At 40.0% G+C, this 23,523-nt stretch overlaps 2 protein-coding genes across 18 annotated transcripts in view; one reads left to right on the top strand and one right to left on the bottom strand.

Annotated features, from left to right (window-relative positions):
• AAGAB (alpha and gamma adaptin binding protein) overlaps positions 1 to 10,697 on the bottom strand; it is a 57,263-nt gene extending 46,566 nt beyond the window's left edge. For 4 of the 5 annotated variants that reach the window (XM_035258995.3, XM_035258994.3, XM_035258993.3 and 1 more), the window contains exon 1: positions 10,591 to 10,697. In XM_035258995.3, the coding sequence (XP_035114886.1) occupies positions 10,591 to 10,663 (73 nt within the window). In that variant the 5' untranslated portion in view covers positions 10,664 to 10,697. Of the gene's footprint in view, positions 1 to 10,445 lie in introns of all 5 variants that reach the window. The other variant, XM_035258996.3, reaches the window with a different exon arrangement.
• A 167-nt stretch (positions 10,698 to 10,864) lies between these two features.
• The window catches only part of IQCH (IQ motif containing H), a 293,872-nt gene continuing 281,213 nt past the window's right edge, over positions 10,865 to 23,523 (top strand). For 12 of the 13 annotated variants that reach the window (XR_013520764.1, XR_013520762.1, XR_008474182.2 and 9 more), the window contains exons 1-3: positions 10,865 to 10,981; positions 17,660 to 17,782; positions 19,528 to 19,622. Coding sequence is in view for 5 of the 13 variants with exons in the window: in XM_035258984.3 (XP_035114875.2) it covers positions 10,931 to 10,981; positions 17,660 to 17,782; positions 19,528 to 19,622 (269 nt within the window). In the remaining 8 variants the exon portion in view is untranslated. Of the gene's footprint in view, positions 10,982 to 17,659; positions 17,783 to 19,527; positions 19,623 to 20,076; positions 21,530 to 23,523 lie in introns of those variants that run through there. The other variant, XR_013520763.1, reaches the window with a different exon arrangement.

Here is a 23,523-nt window from a genome sequence, read left to right on the forward strand (position 1 = left end):
TTATCTGGCCCAAAAGGTCAACAGTGCCAAAGCTGAGGTAATCTAAAGCAAAGAAACCTTGTGGAATTTACTTAGCTGTATTCATGAAACAAAATAAAACTTCTGGAATGCAAAATTGGTTTTATTCTTTCTTTAAGAGCTGAAATTAGTCATTACAGCCAGGCATCACAATCTTCTAACCCAGATAAAAAATCTCTTCTATTTATATCTAATAAAATCTATCTCTGATAAAATCTATCTCAAGTGTCTTTCTTTGATTATTAACTGTAAAATTTATTTGGCAATTATCCTTAGAAGCTTTGAAAATAATCTATGAATTGCAGATTTCTAGAAGAATTCATAAGCCTAAACAGGACAATTACGATAAAAATAATTTTCGGGCTGGGCACGGTGGCTCACGCATGTAATCCCAGCACTCTGGGAGACTGAGGCACGCAGATCGCAAGGTCAGGAGTTGGAGACCAGCCTGACCAACATAGCGAAACCCCATCTCTACTAAAAATACAAAAGTTAGCCAGGCATGGTGGCACGCGCTTGTAGTCCCAACTGCTCGGGAGGCTGAGGCAGGAGAATCACTTGACCCTGGGAGGCGGAGTTGTGGTGAGCTGAGATTACACTATTGCACTCCAACCTGAGCAACAGAGTTAAGACTCCGTTTCAAAAAAAATTCATATTCAAGCAGTAATTTTTCATAAACAAATCAACATCAAGTAATAAAATCTTACAAGAAATGCTCAGAATGCCAGTAGATACTAATTTACTCTAAAAAAAAAAGACAAACATGTTTGAGATGAGATGAAATTTCCAAAACACAGTAAGTTTAATGAATAATAACATTCATTCTATAGCCCCTGCACTCAAATATTGAAAATAAGCTTGATCCATTAGAAAATGTCAGAAACCTAACAGATCCAATGTCTCAGCATCCAAAAGGTCCCTCTAAAAGGGTAAAATCATTATTGGGCAACACATGCTCACGAATCATGAAAAACAAAACACTAATCAATAAGGCATTACTGAAAGTAAAAACTCTGTTTCAAGACACCACCAGGAAAACCAAACCTAAGCCACAAAACAGAAGAAAATGTTTGCAAATTATACGTCAAAAAGGGACTTGTAAGCAGAATATGTAAAGAACTTTTTCATTAATAAGAAGACAAAAAAAAATTAAAAGTGGGAAAAAAAGGGCCAGGCACAGTGGCTCACACCTGTAATCCCAGCATTCTGAGAGGCTGAAGTGGGAAGACTGCATGAGTCCAGGAATTCAAGACCAGGCTGCTCAACATGGCGAAACTCCATCTCTATCAAAAATACAAAAAATTAGCCAGGCAGGATGGCGCGCACCTGTCATGCCAGCTCCTCGGGAGGCTGAGACACAAGAACTGCTTTAACCCCAGAGGTGGAGACTGTAGTGAGCTGACATCGCACCACTGCACTCCAGCCTGGGCAAAAAAGTGAGACTCCGTTTTAAAAAAATAAAATAGTTAAAAAAAAAAAAGTGGGCAAAACAGATTTGAATAGACATTTCACCAAAGAAGACATTAAAATGGACTATATGCACATGAAAAGATTCTCAACATCATGAGTTATTAAGGAAATGACAACCACAGTGAGATACTACTTCACATCCATTAGAATGGCTATTACAAAAATACAGACAGTAACAAGTATTGCCAAAGATATGGAGAAATTAGAATCCTCATTCATTGCTGATGGGAATATAAAATGCTGCAGCCACTCTGGAAGAAAACAGTTTGGCAGTTTCTTAAAATACTAAATATAAATTTACCATATGACCCAGCAATTCCACTCCTAGGCATCTACCCAAGAGAAAAGAAAACAGATGTCCACATGAAAACTTGCACAAGAATGTTCATAACAACATTATTCACAATAGCCAAAAAAGTGGAAACAATCCAAATGTCCATCAACCGATAAATGGATAAACAAAATGTGGTATATCCATACAATGGAATATGAAGTTCATGCTACAATATAGATGAACTTCAAAAACATTATGCTACGTGAAAGAAGCTAGACACAAGACCACATATTATGATTCCATTCGTATAAAATGTGCAGAAAAGGCAACTCTATGAAGACAAAAAGTACATTAGTGGTTGTGTGGAGCTGAGGAGTGACTGCAAATAGTCACAAAGATTTTTCCAGGATGATGGAAATGTTCTACAATCAGACTATAATGATGGTTGCACAAATCTACAAATACATTAAAAAACAATTATACAATTAAAACAGGGAGATTTTATATTAAATTATATTCCAAAAAGCTGCTGAAAAACACAGAAACTGGGAGATAAAGACCCCAATACTAACTAGGTAGATGATTGAGACACATAATGTTTTAGGTGCTTAGAACAGTGGATGGCACATGTGAACAAATCTGGTCAATATCTGTGGAATTAAGTTAACTTTTTAAAGTCAGATAGCTAAAAAAAAAAAAAGGATAGAATTCAGTACTCAATCCACAGATTTTTTTTTCCACAGAAATCCTGTATAACCCCAGGAAAATTCAGACAGAATAGCCACCCTGTTACATCAAGATCAGAGTGTTGTTTAACTACCAAATGATCAAACATTTTCCTGATCTGAGCAGGCTGGAGTTTGTTCCAAAAATAGTGATACTTTTTTCCACTTCTGGGTCAAACCAGCCATCAGGTCTGTATGGAAAATTAAACTCTAAATAGGCTTTTGTTACTGAACCTAAAATAACATAAAGCCTCTTTAATAGTTTCACAACAGGCCAGGCACGCTGGCTCACACCTGCAACCCCAGCACTTTGGGAGGCCAAGGTGAGGGGATTAACTGACTTCAGGAGTTCAAGACCAACCTGGGCAACACGGCAAAACCCCTCCTCTACAAATAATACAAATATTAGCCAGGTACAGTGCCATGCGCCTGTAGTCCCAGCTACTTGGGGTGGGAAGGGGGCTGAGGCAGGAGAAACACTTGAGCCCGGGAGGTGGAGGTTGCACTGAGCCAAGATCACACCACTGCACTCCAGCCTGGGCGACAGAGCGAGACCCTGTCTCAAAAAAGAAAAACCTGAAAAAAGTTTCACAACTCTCCAGGTCCAGCTTAACCTATGTCAATATTGTTTCCTGAATAAGTAATTATTAGAGATGTATTTGTGGTATCTGTGTGTACTGGCTCCAACATAAATACAATGTCCAAATTACCATTCCTGCCAGATAAATTTAAAATAATTTTCATACCTTAACCTTAAAAAAATGATTTTATATCAGATTGCATTATTTGTTCGAGTGTCATTAGCTGCTGAGGAATTACTGGGACATATTCCATGAGGTGAAAGGCAGCAAGCTATTTAAACCAAATGACCACCACATACTTTCTAGAGTTTTTAACATTTTGCCATATAAAAACAAAGTAGTTAAGACGGTCCAGAAATAAAGGTCCGATTCTCAACATGTTTAGAACCCTCCAGGATGATACAATATTCTCCGCATCATAAGTGGTTTTGTACAATTTGGGCTGATGTGTAATACTGTTCCACTGGTATTTCTACTCCTACTCTCCACCAGCCCATTTATGGGTATGCCATTTAATGAAAGGACACCTTATAATCCTTTCACTCATCAGGAATATCCAAAAGACTAGTCTAAAACCTCACACGAAGAGTCAAATTCTCTACTCCACAAGTAAGGAAACAAACTGCACACCAATAGAGGCACTTTCATTTATTATTTAGCTTATCACACTTCACCTACTAAGGTTCCAACTACCGTCAAAGAATAAAATAATTGTAAACTGATTTTGAGAGCCTATCATAAAGTTTTCATTTTAATAGTAAAATTGTCTACTGCAATTCCTCCTACTTCTACCTGCACTTTGGATACAGTCTAGTTGCTAAGAAGTTAACCATATTTTACATGTTTAGAATTAAATCTTGGCTCCCCAGCTTTTAGGAACTGAACAACTTTGGGAAACCATGGCTTTACTGAGCTTTAATTTCACATACATACATACATACTGGAATGTAACGTGGACTGTTTATTAAGTCCCTTTGGGTCTGGAGAAAATATGAACATTTAAGTTTATCTTCCCCCTTAAATTGATGACAACCTCCCTCTTTTAATAAACATAAAAATCAGTCCTCCTTTTAGTGTTGGTTGAAAAAATATAAATATATTAAGTATCACAGCTAAAAACAATCAGTTCCCTCACCTCAATCAATTGAAATCACTGCCCTCATCTGACCATCTACTGAATCACTCTGTGATGACAACTCTAGACCATTGTGGTATATCTTGCTGGCCCAATCTTCCATTCTTTGAAGAAATTAAAGACTTGGAAATATACAATCAAAGGCACAGTCCTCTTACCACAACAAAATGAGTAACTTTGCTTAAGCAAAAATTACTTATTCCCAGAGTAAACCAAAGGGTGCACTTGGACTACCTCAAGAAGCTACAGAAAAATGCACTTTGGAAGGCTCAAGCCTTTAACCCCATTCTGTTCCTAGACAATGGTGTCAAAGCAGCACAAGCCTCTACCTTTGAAATTACAATGTTCTCTTTAGTAAATTACTTCAAATACTTTTGGAAGTATAGGAGGAGTCTGACAGACCTAGAAACAAACTACCAACCTTGCAGAAGAATGCATGTTTTCCAAAGAAGCAATGTCATGAATATGGCTGGCTTTCTGTGTAATTCTCCAAAGCCTAGTTTACCAATTAAATAATTGAGCTTTCTGGTTCTGGAGTTTCAGAGACCTGAAGACCAGAGGGTTGTTTCTATGGGTAAATGCATCTGAATTTCAAACACAAAAGGTTAAATTTTCTATTCCACAAGTTACCTACTGCAACCTTAAAACAAAGCTTGATTCCTAAGTTTGCAAAAAATAAAACAGAGGAAAAAAATCAAGTTAAGAAGCATTACATAAATCTTGCGTAAAAATAAATAACATAACAACACAATCTTTTTTTTTTTTGAGAAAGGGTCTCACTCTGTCACCCAGGCTGGAGTGCACTGGCATGATCTCAGCTTACTACAACCTCCGCCTCCCGGGATCAAGCAATTTTCCTGCCCCAGCCTCCCGAGTACCTGGGATTACAGACACCCACCACCATGCCCGGCTAATCTTTGTATTTTTATTAGAGACAGGGTTTCAAATGTTGGCCAGGCTGCTCTGGAATTCCTGACCTCAGGTGATCCACCTTCCTCAGCCTCTCAAAGTGCTGGGATTACAGGCGTGAGCCAACAGCTCATTAATAACACAGAATTTTACATCTAGAAGACATGTTATGTTAGAGATGATCTCAAGCAACCCTTTATTTTTAAGGTTAATCCTGTACAGTGAGAATCACCAATACATGTCTGAGTTCAATCAACTGAGAAAATAAAATCGAGACATTGTTAGTCTACCTATCAGGTATACATAACGCTTTTTTTTTTTGAGAGAGAGTCCCGCTCTGTTGCCCAGGCTGGAGTGCAGTGGTGTGATCTCAGTTCACTGCAACCTCCACCTCCCAAGTTCAAGCAATTCCCCTGCCTCAGCCTCCTAAGTAGCTGGGACTACAGGTGCATGCCAGCATGCCCAGCTAATTTTTTGTATTTTAATAGAGATGGGATTTTACCATGTTGGCCAGAATGGTCTGGATCTCCTGACCTTGTGATCCGCCTGCCTCGGCCTCCCAAAGTGCCAGGATTATAGGCATGAGCCACCATGCCAAGTCATAACACTTTTTAATATATATTCAATATAATACACATATTAAATAATGCTCCATTTAATATAGGTCCTCTGTGCAACAGAGGATCTATAAGGCAACAATTTTTTTCCCCTCCATTCAGAATTAAGACTTCAATCATCCTAAATGGCAATGTGAGCATATTTTAAAACAGTTTAGAGGTTATCTTCTCTATCATTGCTTACACCAATGCCACCATCTTAAATTTAAATAGTTCTGACTGCTAAGGAATCTCAACACATTACAGTCACACATTCCCATTCATATAAATCCTGAATTTGAATATATGCCCCAGAGCTTGGGCAAGTCATTTAGTATTTCCAAAGCAGTTTCTTCATCTGTAAAATGGACATGGCCTACCTTCACAGGGATACAAAGACTGAACTAAATGATGTGAAAACAAGTTTGAGAAAAGTACTGATACATATAAATGCTTGTTATGATTGCAAGAGCTCCAAATTCCTACATTTCACTAAAAGAAAGAATTTTGTTCCAGACGTTTGTTCAGATGTAGAAACTGGACTACAGTTGCTGAGTTGGCATTACATACTTTAAAACCAAACAAGTTTCCAGGGACTTTTCCATCTAAAGTTCCTTCTAGGGAAGTACAATAAGATGTTAAAACTTAGGTATCTTCATTTTACCATTTTCACAGGTGGAAGATACACTTTCTTTTCTTTCCTTTTTCTTGAAACTTTGAGACAAGGTCTCACTGTCACCCAGGCTGTACAGTGGCATGATCTTGGCTCACTGCAACCTCGGCCTGCTGTGTTTAAGAGATCCTCCTCCCTCAGCCACCTGAGTAGCTGGGATTATAGGCATGCGTGACCATGCCCAGCTAATTTTTGCATTTTTAGTAGAGATGGGTTTCTCCATGTTGGCCAGGCTGGTGTTGAGCTCCTGACCTCAAATAATTCACACATCTTGGCTTCCCAAAGTGCTGGGATTAGAGACTGTGCCTGGCCTGTGGAGGATACACTTTGTACATTCCTCTCAAGGGCAGGAATAGTATCTTAGCCATCATTTTAGCTACAGTAACTGAACAGACTGTCTGTGTTTAATAAATATTCATCAGAATATACTTTTCCAGAATAAAGTAAAACTTTTGTAAAATATATGTGAGGTGGAAAGAGCTCTGGTAGTGGAGTAGACATTTGCTCTCATGCCATGTATTACCTTACAAGTTCCTCAAGCATCCTGAGGCTTCATTTCCCTTTAAAAAAATCTACCCTGTCAGTAACGCCCCTTTTATCTGATGCCAGACATCCACCCAGAATACTGCAAAAAAGCCCTCTGACTAACAGAAAGAAAACAATTCTAATGAAGTCCATGCATGCACTTTACCCACAGTAGAGGCCTACTGATTCTTAAGTGTGTGTGTGTGTATTTGAGACAGGGTCATGCTCTGTCACTTAGGCTGGAGGGCAATGGCACAATCACAACTCACTGCTGCCTTGATCTTCCAGGCTCAACCAATCCTCCTACCTTAGCCTCCTGAGGAGCTAGGCCAACAGGCACATACCACCAAGCCTGGCTAATTTATTAACATTTTTATTTTGTAGAGATTGGGTTTCCCAGGCTGGTTTTGAATTCCTGGGCTCACATGATTCTCCTGCCTTGGACTCCGAAAGTGCTGGAATTAAAAGCATGCTTTTACACTGTGCTTGGACGTTTTAAGAATGTTACTAATAAACTGTTACTTGGTTATATTTCCTACTGGTGGTTAAAAGCACTAAGATAAGATAGAGCAGACGTCCAAGGAAAGAGAAACTGGGACCCCTAAAGGTTTCCCTTGCTGATACATGAAGTAGAATCCAACCTTTCCAAAAAGGTAGATCCAATTTGATCTAAAAAACACTTGACAAATATTATGCGGACTCCATCTCTTATTTCAAAATTACAGTTAACCTATCTTTAATTACAGTCAAAGATTGAATGCTCAGCGAATACTTCATTTTAATGCTATACACTGCTATCCTACTCATAATACTGGAAGAAATGATAAGCCCTCTTTCATGGCTCACTTTTCCTTATTCAAGTAATGTGCTAACTGTTCTTCCTTTATTTTTTACTACATGACAGTAATGAGTTGCAATGGAAAGGTCATCCAATTTTAACCCAAATTGGAATTATCTAAGAGCATTTTACATACAGAGATAAAATGGGTTTTTATACAGAATTCATTTTACCCTCAATAATGCTAATACACTTTACAGAAGGACAATGTCACTATTTGCTAATGACAGGTAAGTAGCTACTTGTAGTGACCATGTTTGCTGATTATGATCATTAAAGCACACAACAGAACACCAGAGCCAACAGAATAATTAATATTCCTGAGACTGGGCCTGACGCGGTGGCTCATGCCTGTAATCCCAGCACTTTGGGAAGCCAAGGCAGGTGATCACGAGGTCAAGAGTTCGAGACCAGCCTGGCCAATATGGTGAAATCCCCATCTCTACTAAAAATAGAAAAATTAGCCAGGTGTGGTGGCAGGCACGTGTAGTCCCAGCTACTCGGGAGGCTGAGGCACAAGAATAGCTTGAACCAGGGAGGTGGAGGTTGCAGTGAGCCAACACCCCACCATTGCACTCCAGCCTGGGCAACACAGCAAGACAATGTCTCAAAAAAACTTTTTTCTAAGATTATCCTGAAAAGACTCTCATGTATTGCTAATAGAAGTCCAGATGCAAATGCATGTAAGTCTTTTGGAAAGTTAGTTACATTTTTAAGAATCTTGAGCAAACCTGGTTTATGCACTAGATGGATACATGTGAGAAACTAATTTTTAATAAATCTCAGGATAAAAACTGTATATTTAAAAAATCAAAAACAGAACAAAAATAGTTGCGTATCAAATGTGATTACAATTTCTTTTTAAGAAACTGCATTGGAAACAAAGGCTGGAAAGAAATGTTAGCAGTTGGGTAAGGAGACTATGGCTGTTTTCTTTTCTCTGTACGCTGTTTTAAGCTGCACTCGTTTTACAATGAAACCCAGAAAGATGGATGAAGGAAGAAAAGGAGGGCGAGAAGGGGAAGGAACGCTGCTTAAAGGTAAGAAAATAGCCTATTTAGACCAGCTGATTACCACTTAGTTAAAAGCTATAATTAAGCTTTTACCCTAGCAAGGAACTAAGTGATCACAAATGATAACGAAGTCATATATTTGCAATGAAGGGATATCTTACCTAATTGTCATTTGACAGGTGTAGCAAAGGAATTATAATTGCACAATGCTTTACAGTTTACAAAGTGCATTCAAAATATCAGGTCATCTGTCCTTCAAATATTCCTGAAATTGGCTCACATGCCCCATTTTAAGGTTCAGGTAATTGAAGGTTACAGAGAGAGTAATATGCCTTAATAATAATGTCTGTCATTTATCAAATGTTTACTATGTGCCAGACCCTGGGTTAAGTACAATCTTAAGAAAATTAGTCCTATGTTATAGACAGAAAAAGTGAAGGGGCCAGGCGCGGTGCTCACGCCTGAAATCCCAGCACTTTGAGGGGGCCAAGGCAGGCAGATCACTTGAGCCGACAAGTTATAGATCAGTCTGGGCAACTAGGCCAAATCCCGAATGATGGGGAGTGATGGCACCCGCCCGTAGTCCCAACTATTTGGGAGGCTGAGGTGGAAGGATGCCTTGAGCCCAGGAGGCAGAGGTTGTAGTGAGCCGAGATAACGCCATTGCACTCCAGCCTGGGTAGCAGAGGAGACCCCGTATTAAAAAAAAAAAAAGAGGGAGAGAGAGAGTAAATAAAAAGAGAAAGTGGAGGGTAGCTAGGTAGGCACAGTGGCTCATGCCTGTAATCTCAGCACTTTGAAAGCCCAAGACGGGAGGTTCGCTTGAAACCAGGAGTTGGAGACCAGCCTGAGCAACATAGCGAGACCTTGGCTCTACAAAAAAAATTAGCCAAGCTTCGTGGTGTGAGCCTGTAGTCCCAGATACTTGGGAGGCTGAAGCAGGAGATCACTTGAGCCTTGGAGTTCGAGGCTGAAGTGAGCTATGACTGCATCACTGCACTCCAGTTTGGGCGACAGAGCAAGATCCCGTCTCTTAAAAAAAAGAGAAAAGAAAGAAAAAAGGAAAGAGAGAGGTTAGTTGACTCGCTCAAGATCATACAGCTAAGTCACTGCTCTGATTCTAAGCCTTACACTTTAAACAGAAGTCTTGAATTACATATAATTCAACTTCACAAAGCCCTAAAGGGCTCCACCACTAAAGTGGTAGAGTTGGCTTATGATCCAGTCCCATGTTCTCGCTTCAAAGAGTTACCAAGTCCGACAGCCATTATGAGGTTCTATAAGCAAAGGCCCTAGGCCCAATCATACTCAAAAACTCATGTTGGCAGAGAGCCCACGCCTCAGAAGAAAGGCGTGAATAACTAAAGTGGAGGGGACAAAGCCAACAAGTCTTATAATGTACACATTAAGATGGAGCCAAGAATTCAGAGGAAACGCTCTCTACTGGAGCAGCAAGGATAGCAATAAACATCACGATATCAACAATTCCAGCACCTTACACTCCTGTAACCTAGCGCAATTTCCAGAGAGCCTTCAGGTTCATCTCAACGGATCCTCGCAAAAACCTGTGGTCTGGGCTGGGCAGGGCAGAACGGGAAACAGTCTCACTTTACACAAGAAGCCGAAAGGAACGCGGAAAAGGGCCGGGTGGGGAGAAAAGCACGAATTTAAGAGCTAAGGGCAGCCACCTGGGGAGACTAGGCGCCTAGACCGAGTGGAGGAAGAGCACAGGGCCCGCGGCGGTGACAAGGCCCACAGAGGCCGTGGTGCTGGGGCCGTCGTCCGCCGAGGCTCAGGGGCCTTGAAGGTCGGCCCAGGCGCCTATCTACTCACGTTGGACCAGCCGGTCCCCAGAGAAGGTGGAGGAGCAGCTAGTGACCAACGCACAGGGTACGCCCGCAGCCATTGCTGCATTCGCGAGCCGGTTCCTTCAGGCAGCCGCTTCCGCCTTGGGCTGTACCACGGCCGCCGGCGCGAGGGGGAGACACGCCGGGGAGGGCGTTCTCGGAATGACTAGGCTGGCCTGACCCCGCCCCCAACCCCCCTTCCGCTCCCAGCGTGGAACAGGCCAGGCCGCGCGTGGTGTTGCCATGGGGATCAGAGCCCCGGGCTGAAGGTTTCCGCGCTTGGAGACCGCGCCTCCGCGGAGGTAGCAGTTCCCCCTGCCCTAGCCATGGCTCAGAACAGTGACAACCACGACCCTGTCGGATCCATTTTAATCCAGGTGTGAAACGGGCCTTCCCCGGCTCTGCCCAGCTGCGCCACTTACGAGCGAGGCCCGGCGCGTCGATTTGCCGGCGCCCACATTTGGGGCGCAGTCCCTAGACTGCCTCCAACACGCGAGAGCCTCCCAAAAATGCCCACCCTGACCTTCCCCCATGGCCCAGCACACTCCCAGGGACTTACCCTGCAGGTTACGCCCCAGGAACACTATATTCTGCCTCTGGGAAAACTCTAAAACCATTCACCTGGAACTTTTACTTCAGAAAAATTCACCTCATGCTGAGGCACCTTTTTTATTTTTGGAGACGGAGTTTCGCTCTTGTTGCCCAGGCTGGAGTGATTTCGGCTCACTGCAACCTCCGCCTCCCAGGTTCAAGCGATTCTCCTGCCTCAGCCTCCTGAGTAGCTGGGACTACAGGCGCGTGGCACCACACCCAGCTAATTTTTGTATTTTTTAGTAGAGACAGGGTTTCACCATATTGGCCAGCTGGTCTCGAACTCCCGACCTCGTGATGCGCCCTCGTTGGCCTCCCAAAGTACTGGGATTACAGGTGTGAGCCACTGCACCCAACCGAAAGAGATTTTTCATTTGAGAGGGAAAATGTCAGTCTTGACTTAACGAATATTACTCAACAGTTGCACGCAGGTGTTTCTGAAATGGTTATAGAATTTTGTTTTCACATTTACGTCTGGTAGCTTTAAGATATTTCCACATATATCATCAGTTTTAACTATCACATATATAATAGTTGCATTTGACTAAGTTGTTGAGAAACGTTAAGTTAGGAATATTAATGTTGAGAAATATTACGTTTATTAATACTGATGAATGCTGAGTGTGTGACAGAATACGTTGTTTGCTAGGAAGAATGATAGTAAGGAAAACTTAGCCACCCCCACCCCCAAGTAGAAAACTACTTGGGGCATTCCAAAGTGGCAGGACAATATATAAATGTCATACACCTGTGGAAACAATTCTTTAAGTTATCTGACCCTGCCCCCATGGCTCCCTTGTGGAGAATACTTTTTAGAATATGTTTTTTGTTTGTGATCAATAGTAAGCGGCTACCAGCTGACTACTTGGCGTGTTTTGTGTTATGAGAAAATACCGAACACCTGTTGTTAATAATGATCACCTGTTCGGAGAGAATAAAATGCATGGGTCAGCGTTTACCCGGGGCCTTCTGCCTGGTGTTGTCAGGTCCTGAGGCTCTCAGTTTGGAAGGCTGCTGGCCCCCGGGATACACCCACTTGGCTGTTCTATCTGGGTGTCTGCCTCTCACTTCCTTCAGTGCTACCTGGGTGGGGGTCTCTGCGAGCTGGTACTCAGTACTAAGTCTTGAAGTTGTTTGCCTGAGGTCACTCTATCAGAACTGTCACTCAGTACGTCTGAAATGGATCTTGCTCTTGTAACAGATCTAATTTTTCTGTCAGAATTTTGATCTCTTACCTCCCATCTAGGAGAGACTTCCCCTAAATCTACCTTCTCCCAAATACAAGTCCCTGAACTCACCAATTTCATAGACTTACCCATTAAGAATCATACCTAAATCTTTCCTGATCTTTTATCACCATCATCTGGCAATGATTTTAGCCAAACTGCAAAGTCTGAGGGAATAATAGTCCCCACAACACTGCCCTAACTTCAACACTACCTGCAAGTTCCAGGGTCCCCAGAACCACCTCACTTCAGACCAGCTTCATACAAATTTAGGGGCCCCACCCCCACCCTCACATTCAATGATCCACTAGAAGTATTCATAGAACTCAGGAAAGTGCTGTGCTCACACTTACAGTTTTATTATAGTGAAAGGATACAAATTAGCCAAGGGAAGAGATGCATAGCCTGGGGTCCAGGAGGGGTCCGAACATAGAGCTTTTGGTTGTCTTATCCCTGTCCAGTCATGGACGCCCTTACCTTCATTACTTCCTCCCAGCCACAATCTGTGGCAATATGCATAGAATGTTGTAACTAGACAACCTTATATAAGGCTTTGGTGTCCGGAGTTTTTACTGGGCTCAATCTCACACTGCCCTCGTGGCTGACTGTTGATCTCCAGCCCCTCCCGGATACTTTTATTCTCCCACTGCTCCAGAGGTTTGAACTGATACAGCATGGATCAAAACACCCATTATAAATCATGTTGTTGGACTGTGGTGGCCAAAGCCCACAGAGACACTTCTATCCGGCAGGAAATCCTGGGGCCTAGAGATCACCGCCCAGTAGCCAAAGGCAACCTCTCTTTGGGTAAGGTTCATTCTTTGCTGCAGGTACCCCCTCTTTTTATAGATTCCAAATAATTAGAATAGTGGAGACTGCTACCTAGGATACAACATGAGAGTAATAGACAACTGTTGACACTGAATTGTGAAATGGGTTAGAAGACCTAATAGTCATATCCATTTAATCTGCACCCTTACTTGTTTAAAAGGATTACTGTGGACATACTAAGTAAAGGGCTGTGTAGAGGAAGACAGTCTACATGTTAACCAGATTATTAAGGCTGATTTCTGTATAGTATAAAATTCTATTCTCTACATGTAGAATATGTATAGTGAGGAAATTTGGAAGACTTTCCCTACTTTCCCAGTGAATCCTGAGAATTTGTGGGTATGTAGCACTACCCAAATGTGCCAACATGGATTCTACTTCTACTTGAGACTACGATTTATTTCCCTCAGACAGGCTACCAATAATTAGTATGTCTAGTGGAAAGCACCTGAGGGGAAGTCAGAAGCTGAGGTCTGACCATGCCTTTGACACTCTCACAAGTAGTGACTTTGAGCTAGTCACTTCACCTCTCTGGACCTCACTCTCTTCTTTCGTAGGACATATAGTTTGGATTACACCCACTTCTGACTCCAAATTATCCCAATTTCCCCAAAGGTACATAATTTAATGTAAAAGTAGACTTCCTTTGTGGTTAGCCTAGGCAATCAAATTGTTTCTGGCAAGTCAGTGAGTGAATGTGTGTGCATGTGTGTGCAGGCAATAGACTGTAAAGCAGAGGTACTTTTGAATTTCTACTTGTTTTACCCTAATATGGTCAGTTAGGTGTTTCAATCAGATATATGAAACCACTTTTTAGACCAGTGGTTCTCAAAGGTGTTGTAGGCATTATTTTTTAGCCCCAGTTTTACAGAAGACACTAAGGTATGAAGAAGTAAAGCATCTTGCCCATGAATACATCCAGTATGTATTGATCCTTAAATAGGCTATGACATGTTTATGATGTAATCTTGCAGAAGTGTGGTAGTGACTCTGGCATGTTTCCAATAATGCTTTGTGCCTCTTAGAAGCTTTGTTTTTATGCTTCATTAAAATGTGGTGTCTTTTTAATATATCTTTATAATTGCTTGCTTGACTCAAATATTAAACAAGTTTGTGTAACAAGTATTACCTGATCTTATGATTCAGAATTAGGTTTTTAGTTAAAATCCAACAATTGTGTGTTAACATAAAAATCCAGCAATTGTGTGTTCACCCTGATCTTGGAAATAGGGGAGCTCAATTGACAGTTTGCTATTTTCATTGTCTTTCTTAACTACTCTGATTTGTCAGGTGCATACAATATAAAAATGAATGAAATTAGCCCGGTGTGGTGGCTCATGCCTGTATTCCCAGAACTTTGGGAGGCCAAGGTGGGCAGATCACCTGAGGTCAGGAGGTCAGGAGTTCAAGACCAGCCTGGTCAACATAGCAAAACCCCGTCTCTAGTAAAAAATATAAAAATTAGGCAGGCATAGTGGCAGGCCCCTGTAATCCCAGCTACTCAGGAGGCCGAGGCAGGGAGACTTACTTGAACCCAGGAGGCTGAGGTTACAGTAAGCCGAGATTGCACCACTGCACTCCAGTGTGGGCGACAGAGTGAGACTCCATGTCAAAAAAAAAAAAATGAAGTTAAAGATAATTGAGGTGATGAGAATAACTCAGCCAAACTCTATCTTTAGCAGAGATGAAGCAAATGAAATTTTATATTGCTTTTGACAATATAGAAATTGGTTTCGTGGCTCCTGTAAATTCTAGAGCAAATATTTGCTGCATTAAATCTTTCAAGGGCTTCTCATTAAGTAGCTCTGTCCCCAAATTGTCAAAATAATAATCTTTCTCCAAGTAGAAAATTTACAGAAAGAATGGTGTTTGATGATGACAGAGATGATGGATGATATGTAAAATTTCAATATGGGAGATTGGATCTGTTTGAAGAAAGAACAGAGATTTAGAACTCAGTTTCTTTTTCTACCCAAGTCTAGTGTAACTTTTTCTGTAGTACTTGTCTCTATTGCAATTATGCAAACAGGTGGGTGTTGTTAAGAGGGGAGGAGAAAATATCTAGCAAGAAAAGGAAAAACTCTTGAGAAAGATTAGGGAGCAAGTCAATTTATTTAACATTTGAGGAGTATCAGCTATAGCGTGAGGAGATTCACTAGGTTTTACACTTCAGAAGAGAATTAACATTTGTTCAGTGCCCCGCCATGTGCTTAGCACTGTATTAAGTACTTATATTTTTACTCATTTTACTCTTACCACTATTCAGAGTTAGCTATTATTATTCCCATTTTACAGATGAGAACACTAAGCCTCTAAGAGGCTAAGTAACTTTCCCAAGTTCAGTTTAGTAAAGAAGACAGCAGGATTCCAGTTCATATCTGTCAGCACCAAAGCCTATATTTTGATTCATTTTCATACATATTTCCTCGTTTTCATTCAACAATTTTAGGTAGGGTAATTCCTTTTTATTCTGGACAAAGAAATTAGAAATTCAGAAAATTTGGATATATGTGGAAATCATGTGACTAACGGGTGATAAAGCTAGGAATTACGTTCCCTGCCTTTTATTGAGTTCTTTTTATGTACCAAGCCTATTATCTGAAAGTTTTATCTTAAATCTGTTTCTAATGGATTTAAGAAGGAAAAACAGAAATAATATGAATGCATCATTTTTTACAATCTGAGAGACAACTCTGTAAAGAAGTGTCTTTGTCCGCACAAGGCAGGTGGGGGGAAAAAAACCTTTGGTACAGTTTTCTCTCCCTCTAGTAGTTGATAGACGTAATTACGGAAACATACATGGAGCTACAGAAACTGGAAGAGGGAAAGTCAGTACATTCAAGGGAGGAACCAAAAAAAGGCAGGCCTAGAAAGGGCCTTGCCCTTGAACTGCCTCTCTGTGCTTTCCAAATGTCTTCAGACACTAGATGGCAAATCAGCTTGCAGCAGTAATTTGGATAAAACAATAGAAGGAAGTACATCTTTATCCTTAGTGCTTACAAGCAAGCAGTAGCTGTGTTCAAATTTCAATCTGTGAGTACTGAAGCCCTTACCTGACAATTTGTGCAGAGTTCAAATGACCAGATGTATTGGCCAGACTGTGATGCCCATCAGTGAAAAGATGTAAATTCTCATCTTTTGAATACTTGGCTCCACGGGAACATTTGAGACTAATCACTAACACATGCTGGATCAGTGTTGAGTCCAGTTATACTAACAGAAAAAGTAACTTCTTCAAAATGCCTTTAGCAACCCAGTTTGCAGATTGTTATTGGTGTGACTATTGCTGAAACAGGTGTTGGGTTCATAAATTTGCATAACAAAATGTTTTTCTTGTGGCAGCAGCCCATACAATAATTGGTGCCATCTGTATTTATCTGAAGTTTGGTTTCTAATATGAATGCAGAGATTCTTGTGCTTTCTAATTTCACAGTGCCCATTTTATTCTAAGGCTGCCTGATGTTGGAGAGATGTTCATCATTTCCAAGGAAAATACAAATTGAAGGAAAAATGTTTAATAACATATGTTCCTTTTTCTTCAGGGATAATTTTCATTTCTCACTACATAAACCAAAATCAAGGTCACAACACCTAACGAACTACTTCTTCAGAGCAGTAAGTGGGGAAGACCCAGCCTAGGATGGAAAACCAACAGGCACTGACTACACATTTACAATACTTTTTTTGAAAGACATTGATTCTGCTACAGCTTCTTTGCTGGAAGTTTGTTTTCTTTCCTCTTAATCAATTTGTAGAAATTGGAATTTGGCACAAACCTCTTATTCGACTCTTTTACCACTGAATAAAGGAGAAACCGGGCTGGATGCGGTGGCTCATGCCTATAGTCCCCAGTACTTTGGAGGCTGAGGCGGGCGGATTGCCTGAGCTTAGGAGTTCACGACCAGCCTGGGCAACACAGTGACACTCTGTCTCTACTAAAATACAAAAAAATTAGCGGGGTGTGGCGGCGTGTGCCTGTAATCCTAGCTAATTGGGAAGCTGGGCAGGAGAATTATTTGAACCCAGGAGGTGGAGGTTACAGTGAGCCGGAATCCCGCCACTGCACTCCAGCCTGGGAAACAGAGCAAGGCTTCATCTCAAAAAAAAAAAAAAAAAAAAAAAAAAAAAGGAAAGTGAAACCATTTGAGTTGCAGTTTTATCTCAAATCTATTTCTAATGGGAGAAGGAAAAACAGAAATAATATGAAAGCATTGTTTTTCACAATCTGAGAGACAATCACAGAGCATTCTCAATAAAGAATATCTTAGAAGCATAAAGGTGGTCCTTTTCAATGAATACCATAAAATCAGCTTTATGGCTCTGCCAAGTCAAGTACATTACAAACCTAAATATCTGCTATAGATGGACTGTGAATTCTTTCAATATTTTTCATTTTTATACCTATAGGTCCATGAAGACCTTCATCAGTTAAAGGAGAAATTAACAAAATTCTCACTTGAGGAAAAAGGAGAGACTCTAGACATTGAGAGTCTTGAAACAGCAATCAAAAGGACTGAAATGGGGCTAAGAGTAAGTAGAGCTTGAGATATTAAATAAAATACTGGAAGGAGACAAAGCATCCTCTGGAAGAAAATAATTGTGGTTCTCATAGGACCCTGAGTAATTCTGTACAAAGCTGAATTTAGGATGGTCCTCAGCATTCTTGTTTTATTATTTGTTCTCATTGTAATTATTAACTGATTGATTTATATTGTCATATTTGACAAAGAATTTAAGTAGGTTAAATGTAAGATTATGCAGTGACAGCTCCTAAAATGTGGTTTTATAAAAATAACTTGGAGTATGAAAAATAATTACTGTCACTTGATCTTAGCCAAAAGGCCAAGAAGTGATGAAAAATAATTACTGTCAATCCAACAATATGCCTGATTAAAATATTGTAGATTTTCTGGGATTTACTGAGATTCTAAAAGATAATACAGTTGACTGGGCACAGTGGCACACACCTGTAATCCCAGCACTTTGGGAGGACCAGGCGGGCAGATCACTTGAGTCCAGGAGTTTGAGATCAGCCTGGGAAACATAGCGAAACCCCGTCGCTACAAAAAATTTTTTTAAAAAATTAGGCATGGTGGCACATGACTCTAGTTCCAGCTACTCAGGAGGCTGAGGTGGGAGGAACGCTTGAGCCCAGGAAGTTGAGGCTGCAGTGAGCCTTGATTGCCCCACTGTACTTTAGCCTGGGCTGCAGAGTAAGACACTGTCTCAAAAAAAAATTTTTTAAGTGAATAAAAAATAAGAATTGACTTTCTCCTAATAGCCTAAATGTTTTGAGCTATTTATTTTTATAATGTTATAATCAAGTGGGTAAAACTAAAGAAATATATCAGCATTGGACCAGAGAAATAAAGTAGATAGGAACTTCATTATTACACACAGATCTAAGGTTGGGGGAAAATCCAGTCTTCAGACCAGGAGAAAGCAAGCTAATGGGTTATAAAACAAGCTGATGGGTTCCATCTGCTAAATAAGGTCCATCTCCACCTTCTAGACTTCTAATTTTTGGTGTCTGCTCTTGATTCAGACTTTTACTCTGCTATGCCGCTTCATCTCTCAGCTCCCAAGGCTGTGAGAAATGTGGTGTATTTTGTAGCACATCATTGTCATATTACCTCATGGTGAGAGGACTGGACCCAGATGGAGCCTTTGGATTGGCCCATTTAAATAATGTTACCTAAAGACCAAATACTTTCCTTGGATTCTTGCTTTGAAGTCCCTGTGAGAGAAAGACATTACTCCACGTATGTATTGCCTAGTATATTTACCTGGCTGAAACTTTACTGATTATTTTGTGCAATTTTATTTGTAAAGAGTGCCATAGGGGCTGGGCAATATAGGGAGACTCTGTCTCTACAAAAAATTAATTAGCCAGGCATGGTGGCATGTGTCTGTGGTCCCAGCTGCTCAGGAGGCTGAGGTGGGAGGATTGCTTGAGCCCAGGAGGTCGAGGCTACAGTGAGCCATTATCATACTACTACCCCCTAGCCTGGGCAACAGAGCAAGACCCTGTCAAAAAAAAAAATTTGCCACAGGTCATTCAAGCTTTGAGTCTCAGTAATTTTCTGCTTTTTGGGGTGGTTGAGGTAATTTGGCCTTGAGATACCTAATAATATGTTAGGCATATAATAATACATAGCATCTTGTGGTTTTGGCTTAATTACAGGATTCAGAGTGTTAACCTAATGAAATGAAATAAATTAGCTGAGTATCTTAAGTCCACAATAATTGTTTAAACTTTGACATTTCTGTAACAGATTCACATTGAGAAATATTTGAATGTTGTAAACCAGAATGTATTAACGACTTCTGTTAATGATGAGAGCTTCTATACTCCCCAGGCTTCCAAATGGTAAGTAAAATGGCCATTTAGAGCCCAAAGTCGATAAAATTGAGAACTAACTTTTCTCACTCCAGTGAGATGACTATAAATTAGGCAACATTTTCTTGGCTTTGTTCACATCCTTTCTATTAATTTCAGTAGAGATTTTGGATAAGAAGTTAGTGGTAGATCAAGTACAGTGAACATTGTTGAGATGGGGGATACATAAAAACCAAAACTTCACCACTAGCAGTGTATACATGGAACAGGATTGTTCTTATACCCCTTAATTTTATGCAAATTAAAAAAAATAAGTTAATGGTGGAATTTGGACTTCAATGAAGTGTATTATAGATTATTTTTATTGAGTTCTAATGCTTGACACTATAATAATTATTTCAGTGTCGTAGGTTTTGCTGTTACTCTTTGTTGTTGTTGTTTTATAGTGAAAGGTATTTAAAATTTAACTTTTAAAGGAAACATTTTAATATAAATCAGTTTTCACACAATTTAGATCACATGGTACTTTATGGTTTCCAGAATGTCTTATGTGCTTGATTATACAGATAATTTTGGTATCCAGGGTAAATAAAACAAAAATAAAACTTGCTTGAAATATCTATTATGTGCATCCTATTAAAATTAGAATTGACTTAAAAATAAATGGCCTTGCCTTACCTTCAGACTTTTTACATACGGGCCTGAATTTGAATGAATGTCAATTAAGCTTTTGTACTAAGGTTAAAAATCCTCTAGCCCCTATTTGTATTTTATATATGTACTCAGCATAAATAAATATCAGGCAGTGAAATAAGATTTCATAAATAGTGCACGAGAAGTCAAGGAAAGCTGTAGACATAGCTAAGTCAGTACTGAGGAGCAAAGCTTTGGGTATACATTGGACCTGTCTCCCTTTCTCTACATGAAGGCAGTGCCATAAGCATCCACCATCCTTTGGTACAGGCAGCCCTTTCCTGATCTCCCTATTTTCACCTGGACCTCCTTACAGACATAAACGTCTGTCATCTCTGTATTCATCACAGTTTCATCCCTACTGCCTACAAGACACTTGTATTAGTTATCTATTATATAAGAAACCACTCATGTAATGGCTTAGGACAACAAACACTTTTCATGGGTCAGGAATCTGGGCAGTGAGCTAAATGCCTCTGGCTCAGGGTCTCTCACAAGGTTGCAATTTAAGTATTAACTGGACAATCTCATCTGAAAACTTTGCTTCCAAGCTCGCTCATATTAGTTACTGGCAGGCCTTGCTTCCTCACTATGTGGGTCTCTCTTAGGCTGCCTGAGTATTTCTACAACATGGCAGCTGCTAACCCAAAAGAGATCCAGAGAGTGGAAAAGAGTGCCCTAGATGGAAGCTGCAGTCCTTTTGTAACCGAATCTCGTAAGTGGTATCACTTCTACTCTGTTCTGTTGTAAGAAGTGAGCCAGTAGGTTTAGCCCACATTAAAGGAGAAGGGATTATACAAGGGCATGAATACCAGGGAGTGAGGATCTTTGGGGGCCATCTAGGAGCCAAATGCCACTGTACTCCTCTGTTTATCTTAATGATCCAGCTTTGGTCTCGGTCTCTCTCTCTCTCTCTCTTTCTCTCCCTCCATCCCGCCCCCACTTATGTGTGCATATATATACACATATATATGCATGTATGTGTGTGTGTATATATATATGTATATATACATGTATATATACGTATATATATATATACATATATACACACACATATGCTAGTCCCAGTTTACCGTAGTGTTTTGTACATGGTAGGGCCTCAATAAATGTTTGTGATAATACTTTATCAGAAACATTATATGTGTGTGTATATATGTGTATGTATATATATGTATGTGTGTGTGTGTGTGTGTGTGTGTGTGTGTATGTGATGAGAGCTTCTATACTCCCCAGGCTTCCAAATGGTAAGTATAATGGCCATTTAGAGCCCAAAGTAAATAAAATTGAGAACTAACTTTTCTCACTCCAGATGAGATGATATATATATATATATATGTATATATAATATACATATATACACACATATACATGCATATATATGTGTGTATATATATGGGGGAGAGAGAGAGAGAGAGACAGACAGACAGACTTGATCTTACTTCATTGACCAGGCTGGTCTTCAATGCCTGGACTCAAATGATCCTCCTGCTTGGGCCTCCCAAAGTGCTGGGATTATAGGTGTGAGCCACTATGCCCGGCTCCTCTTCTTTAATAAGCTTTTCCTCAACTCTTCAAATGATTTCTGAATTTATGTAGTATTCATACTATATAACTTATTTGGCATACATCATTTACTACCTTATATTGGTAGTTACTTCTTTGCTCTTGAGGACAGTGACCAAGTCTCATATATCTCAGTAGTACCAGTTTACCATAGTGTCTTGTATATGGTAGGGCCTCAATAAATGTTTGTGATAATACTTTATCCTTTCCATGGATAGTATGTGAAATATGTTTATCTATATTAACTTATTCAATCTTTAAAATAAGTATGTAATTGGCTCGATAAGTATTACCCTCATTTTATAAATATGCAAAAATGAGGTCATAGAAGTTAAAAGACTTGACCAAAATCTGAGAGTTGGTAAAGAGAATGAACATTAGAACCAAAATTTCCTCAGCTTGCAAAGTTCTTTTCACTGATTGAAATCTTCTTTGTATGTATTAGAATAATTAGCCAAAGTCAAAGCATTAAACACTGAGGTACAGAGATAGTAATGAACTATGTATGATTTAGTACTCTTATATTTCTTAAAATGCTGGAAAGAATTATAAGTAACTTCTGCCTTTCTGACAGATTTTTGGCATGTGATCTTATGAGGGGAATAGGAGAAATGTCATTTCAGAATGCTGAGCTTGAGCTGGGAACCTGGAGAAGCAGAAAGGTCTGAATAGCCAAAAGATGTGGACATGATGATACAGGAACACTATGTGTCATCATCACTTCCTTGTAGTATCAACACATTGACCCTCCACAACTCCACAAACTTCTGGGTGAATCTAAAAAACTATTCTCTTCGCTTCTCCCTTATCCTTACTTTGGCATCCTGAATTAGACCATTTTTCTGCCCACATTTAATTCAAGTCAAGAAGTATCAAATGAATTTGTACTATGTGCTAGCACGATGGCTAGTGTTCTTTGGAATTCAAAAGAAGGTCGTTACCTTGAGAACTCTAGCGTCAAGTCAGACAAACTCAGTGCAAATTACGGTGCATGGTGGCACATGAGTAAAAGGTGATATAAGTCTGTCAGGAGATCACCATGGCATGTGTATACCTATGGAACAAACCTGCACATTCTGCACATGAACCCCAGAACTTAAAGTATAATTTTTAAAAAGTGCTAGTTTATACTAATTAAACACTTTAGTTTGTGGTTATTTATATCTTTAATTTTTAGATTTAGAAGTAAAACTATGACTTGAAAATAGGTTAATATACATAATCTTTTAAAACAATCTATAGGGAAAATAATAAAAGGGATTCTTGGAGAAGAAAGTATTAGAGGTTACTTTACCAACTTAAAATATTGGCTCTTAGTTTGAATTCAAGAGAACCTAGCAAGGCAAAGTGCACTGCCTATAGTTGGCAGCCAAGAGGTCTATAGCAGGTGGAGAAGGTGTGTCATCAAAGGATCAAGCATACAAGCCGCAAGAAAAGCAAACAAGAGAAGAGCTATCTGTCACCAATTCTAGTGAAATAATCCAATACTCAAGTTCTACTGTCTCTGTCTTTCTCTTTATCCTCTCATCTTGACAGAGAACCAGGAGTCTGGACTGCAGATTTTCAAGTTATGATAGCTGAAAAGAGCTACCAAGGTAGCAATTGCAGCTACAGAGAACAAAACAGAAAGTATCAGGCAGAAATCTTTTCTTAGACAGTTACCTTTTGCCGAGAA

The sequence above is a fragment of the Callithrix jacchus genome, chromosome 8 (genome assembly GCF_049354715.1).
Source record: "Callithrix jacchus isolate 240 chromosome 8, calJac240_pri, whole genome shotgun sequence".
NCBI classification, from domain to species: Eukaryota; Metazoa; Chordata; class Mammalia; order Primates; family Cebidae; genus Callithrix; species Callithrix jacchus.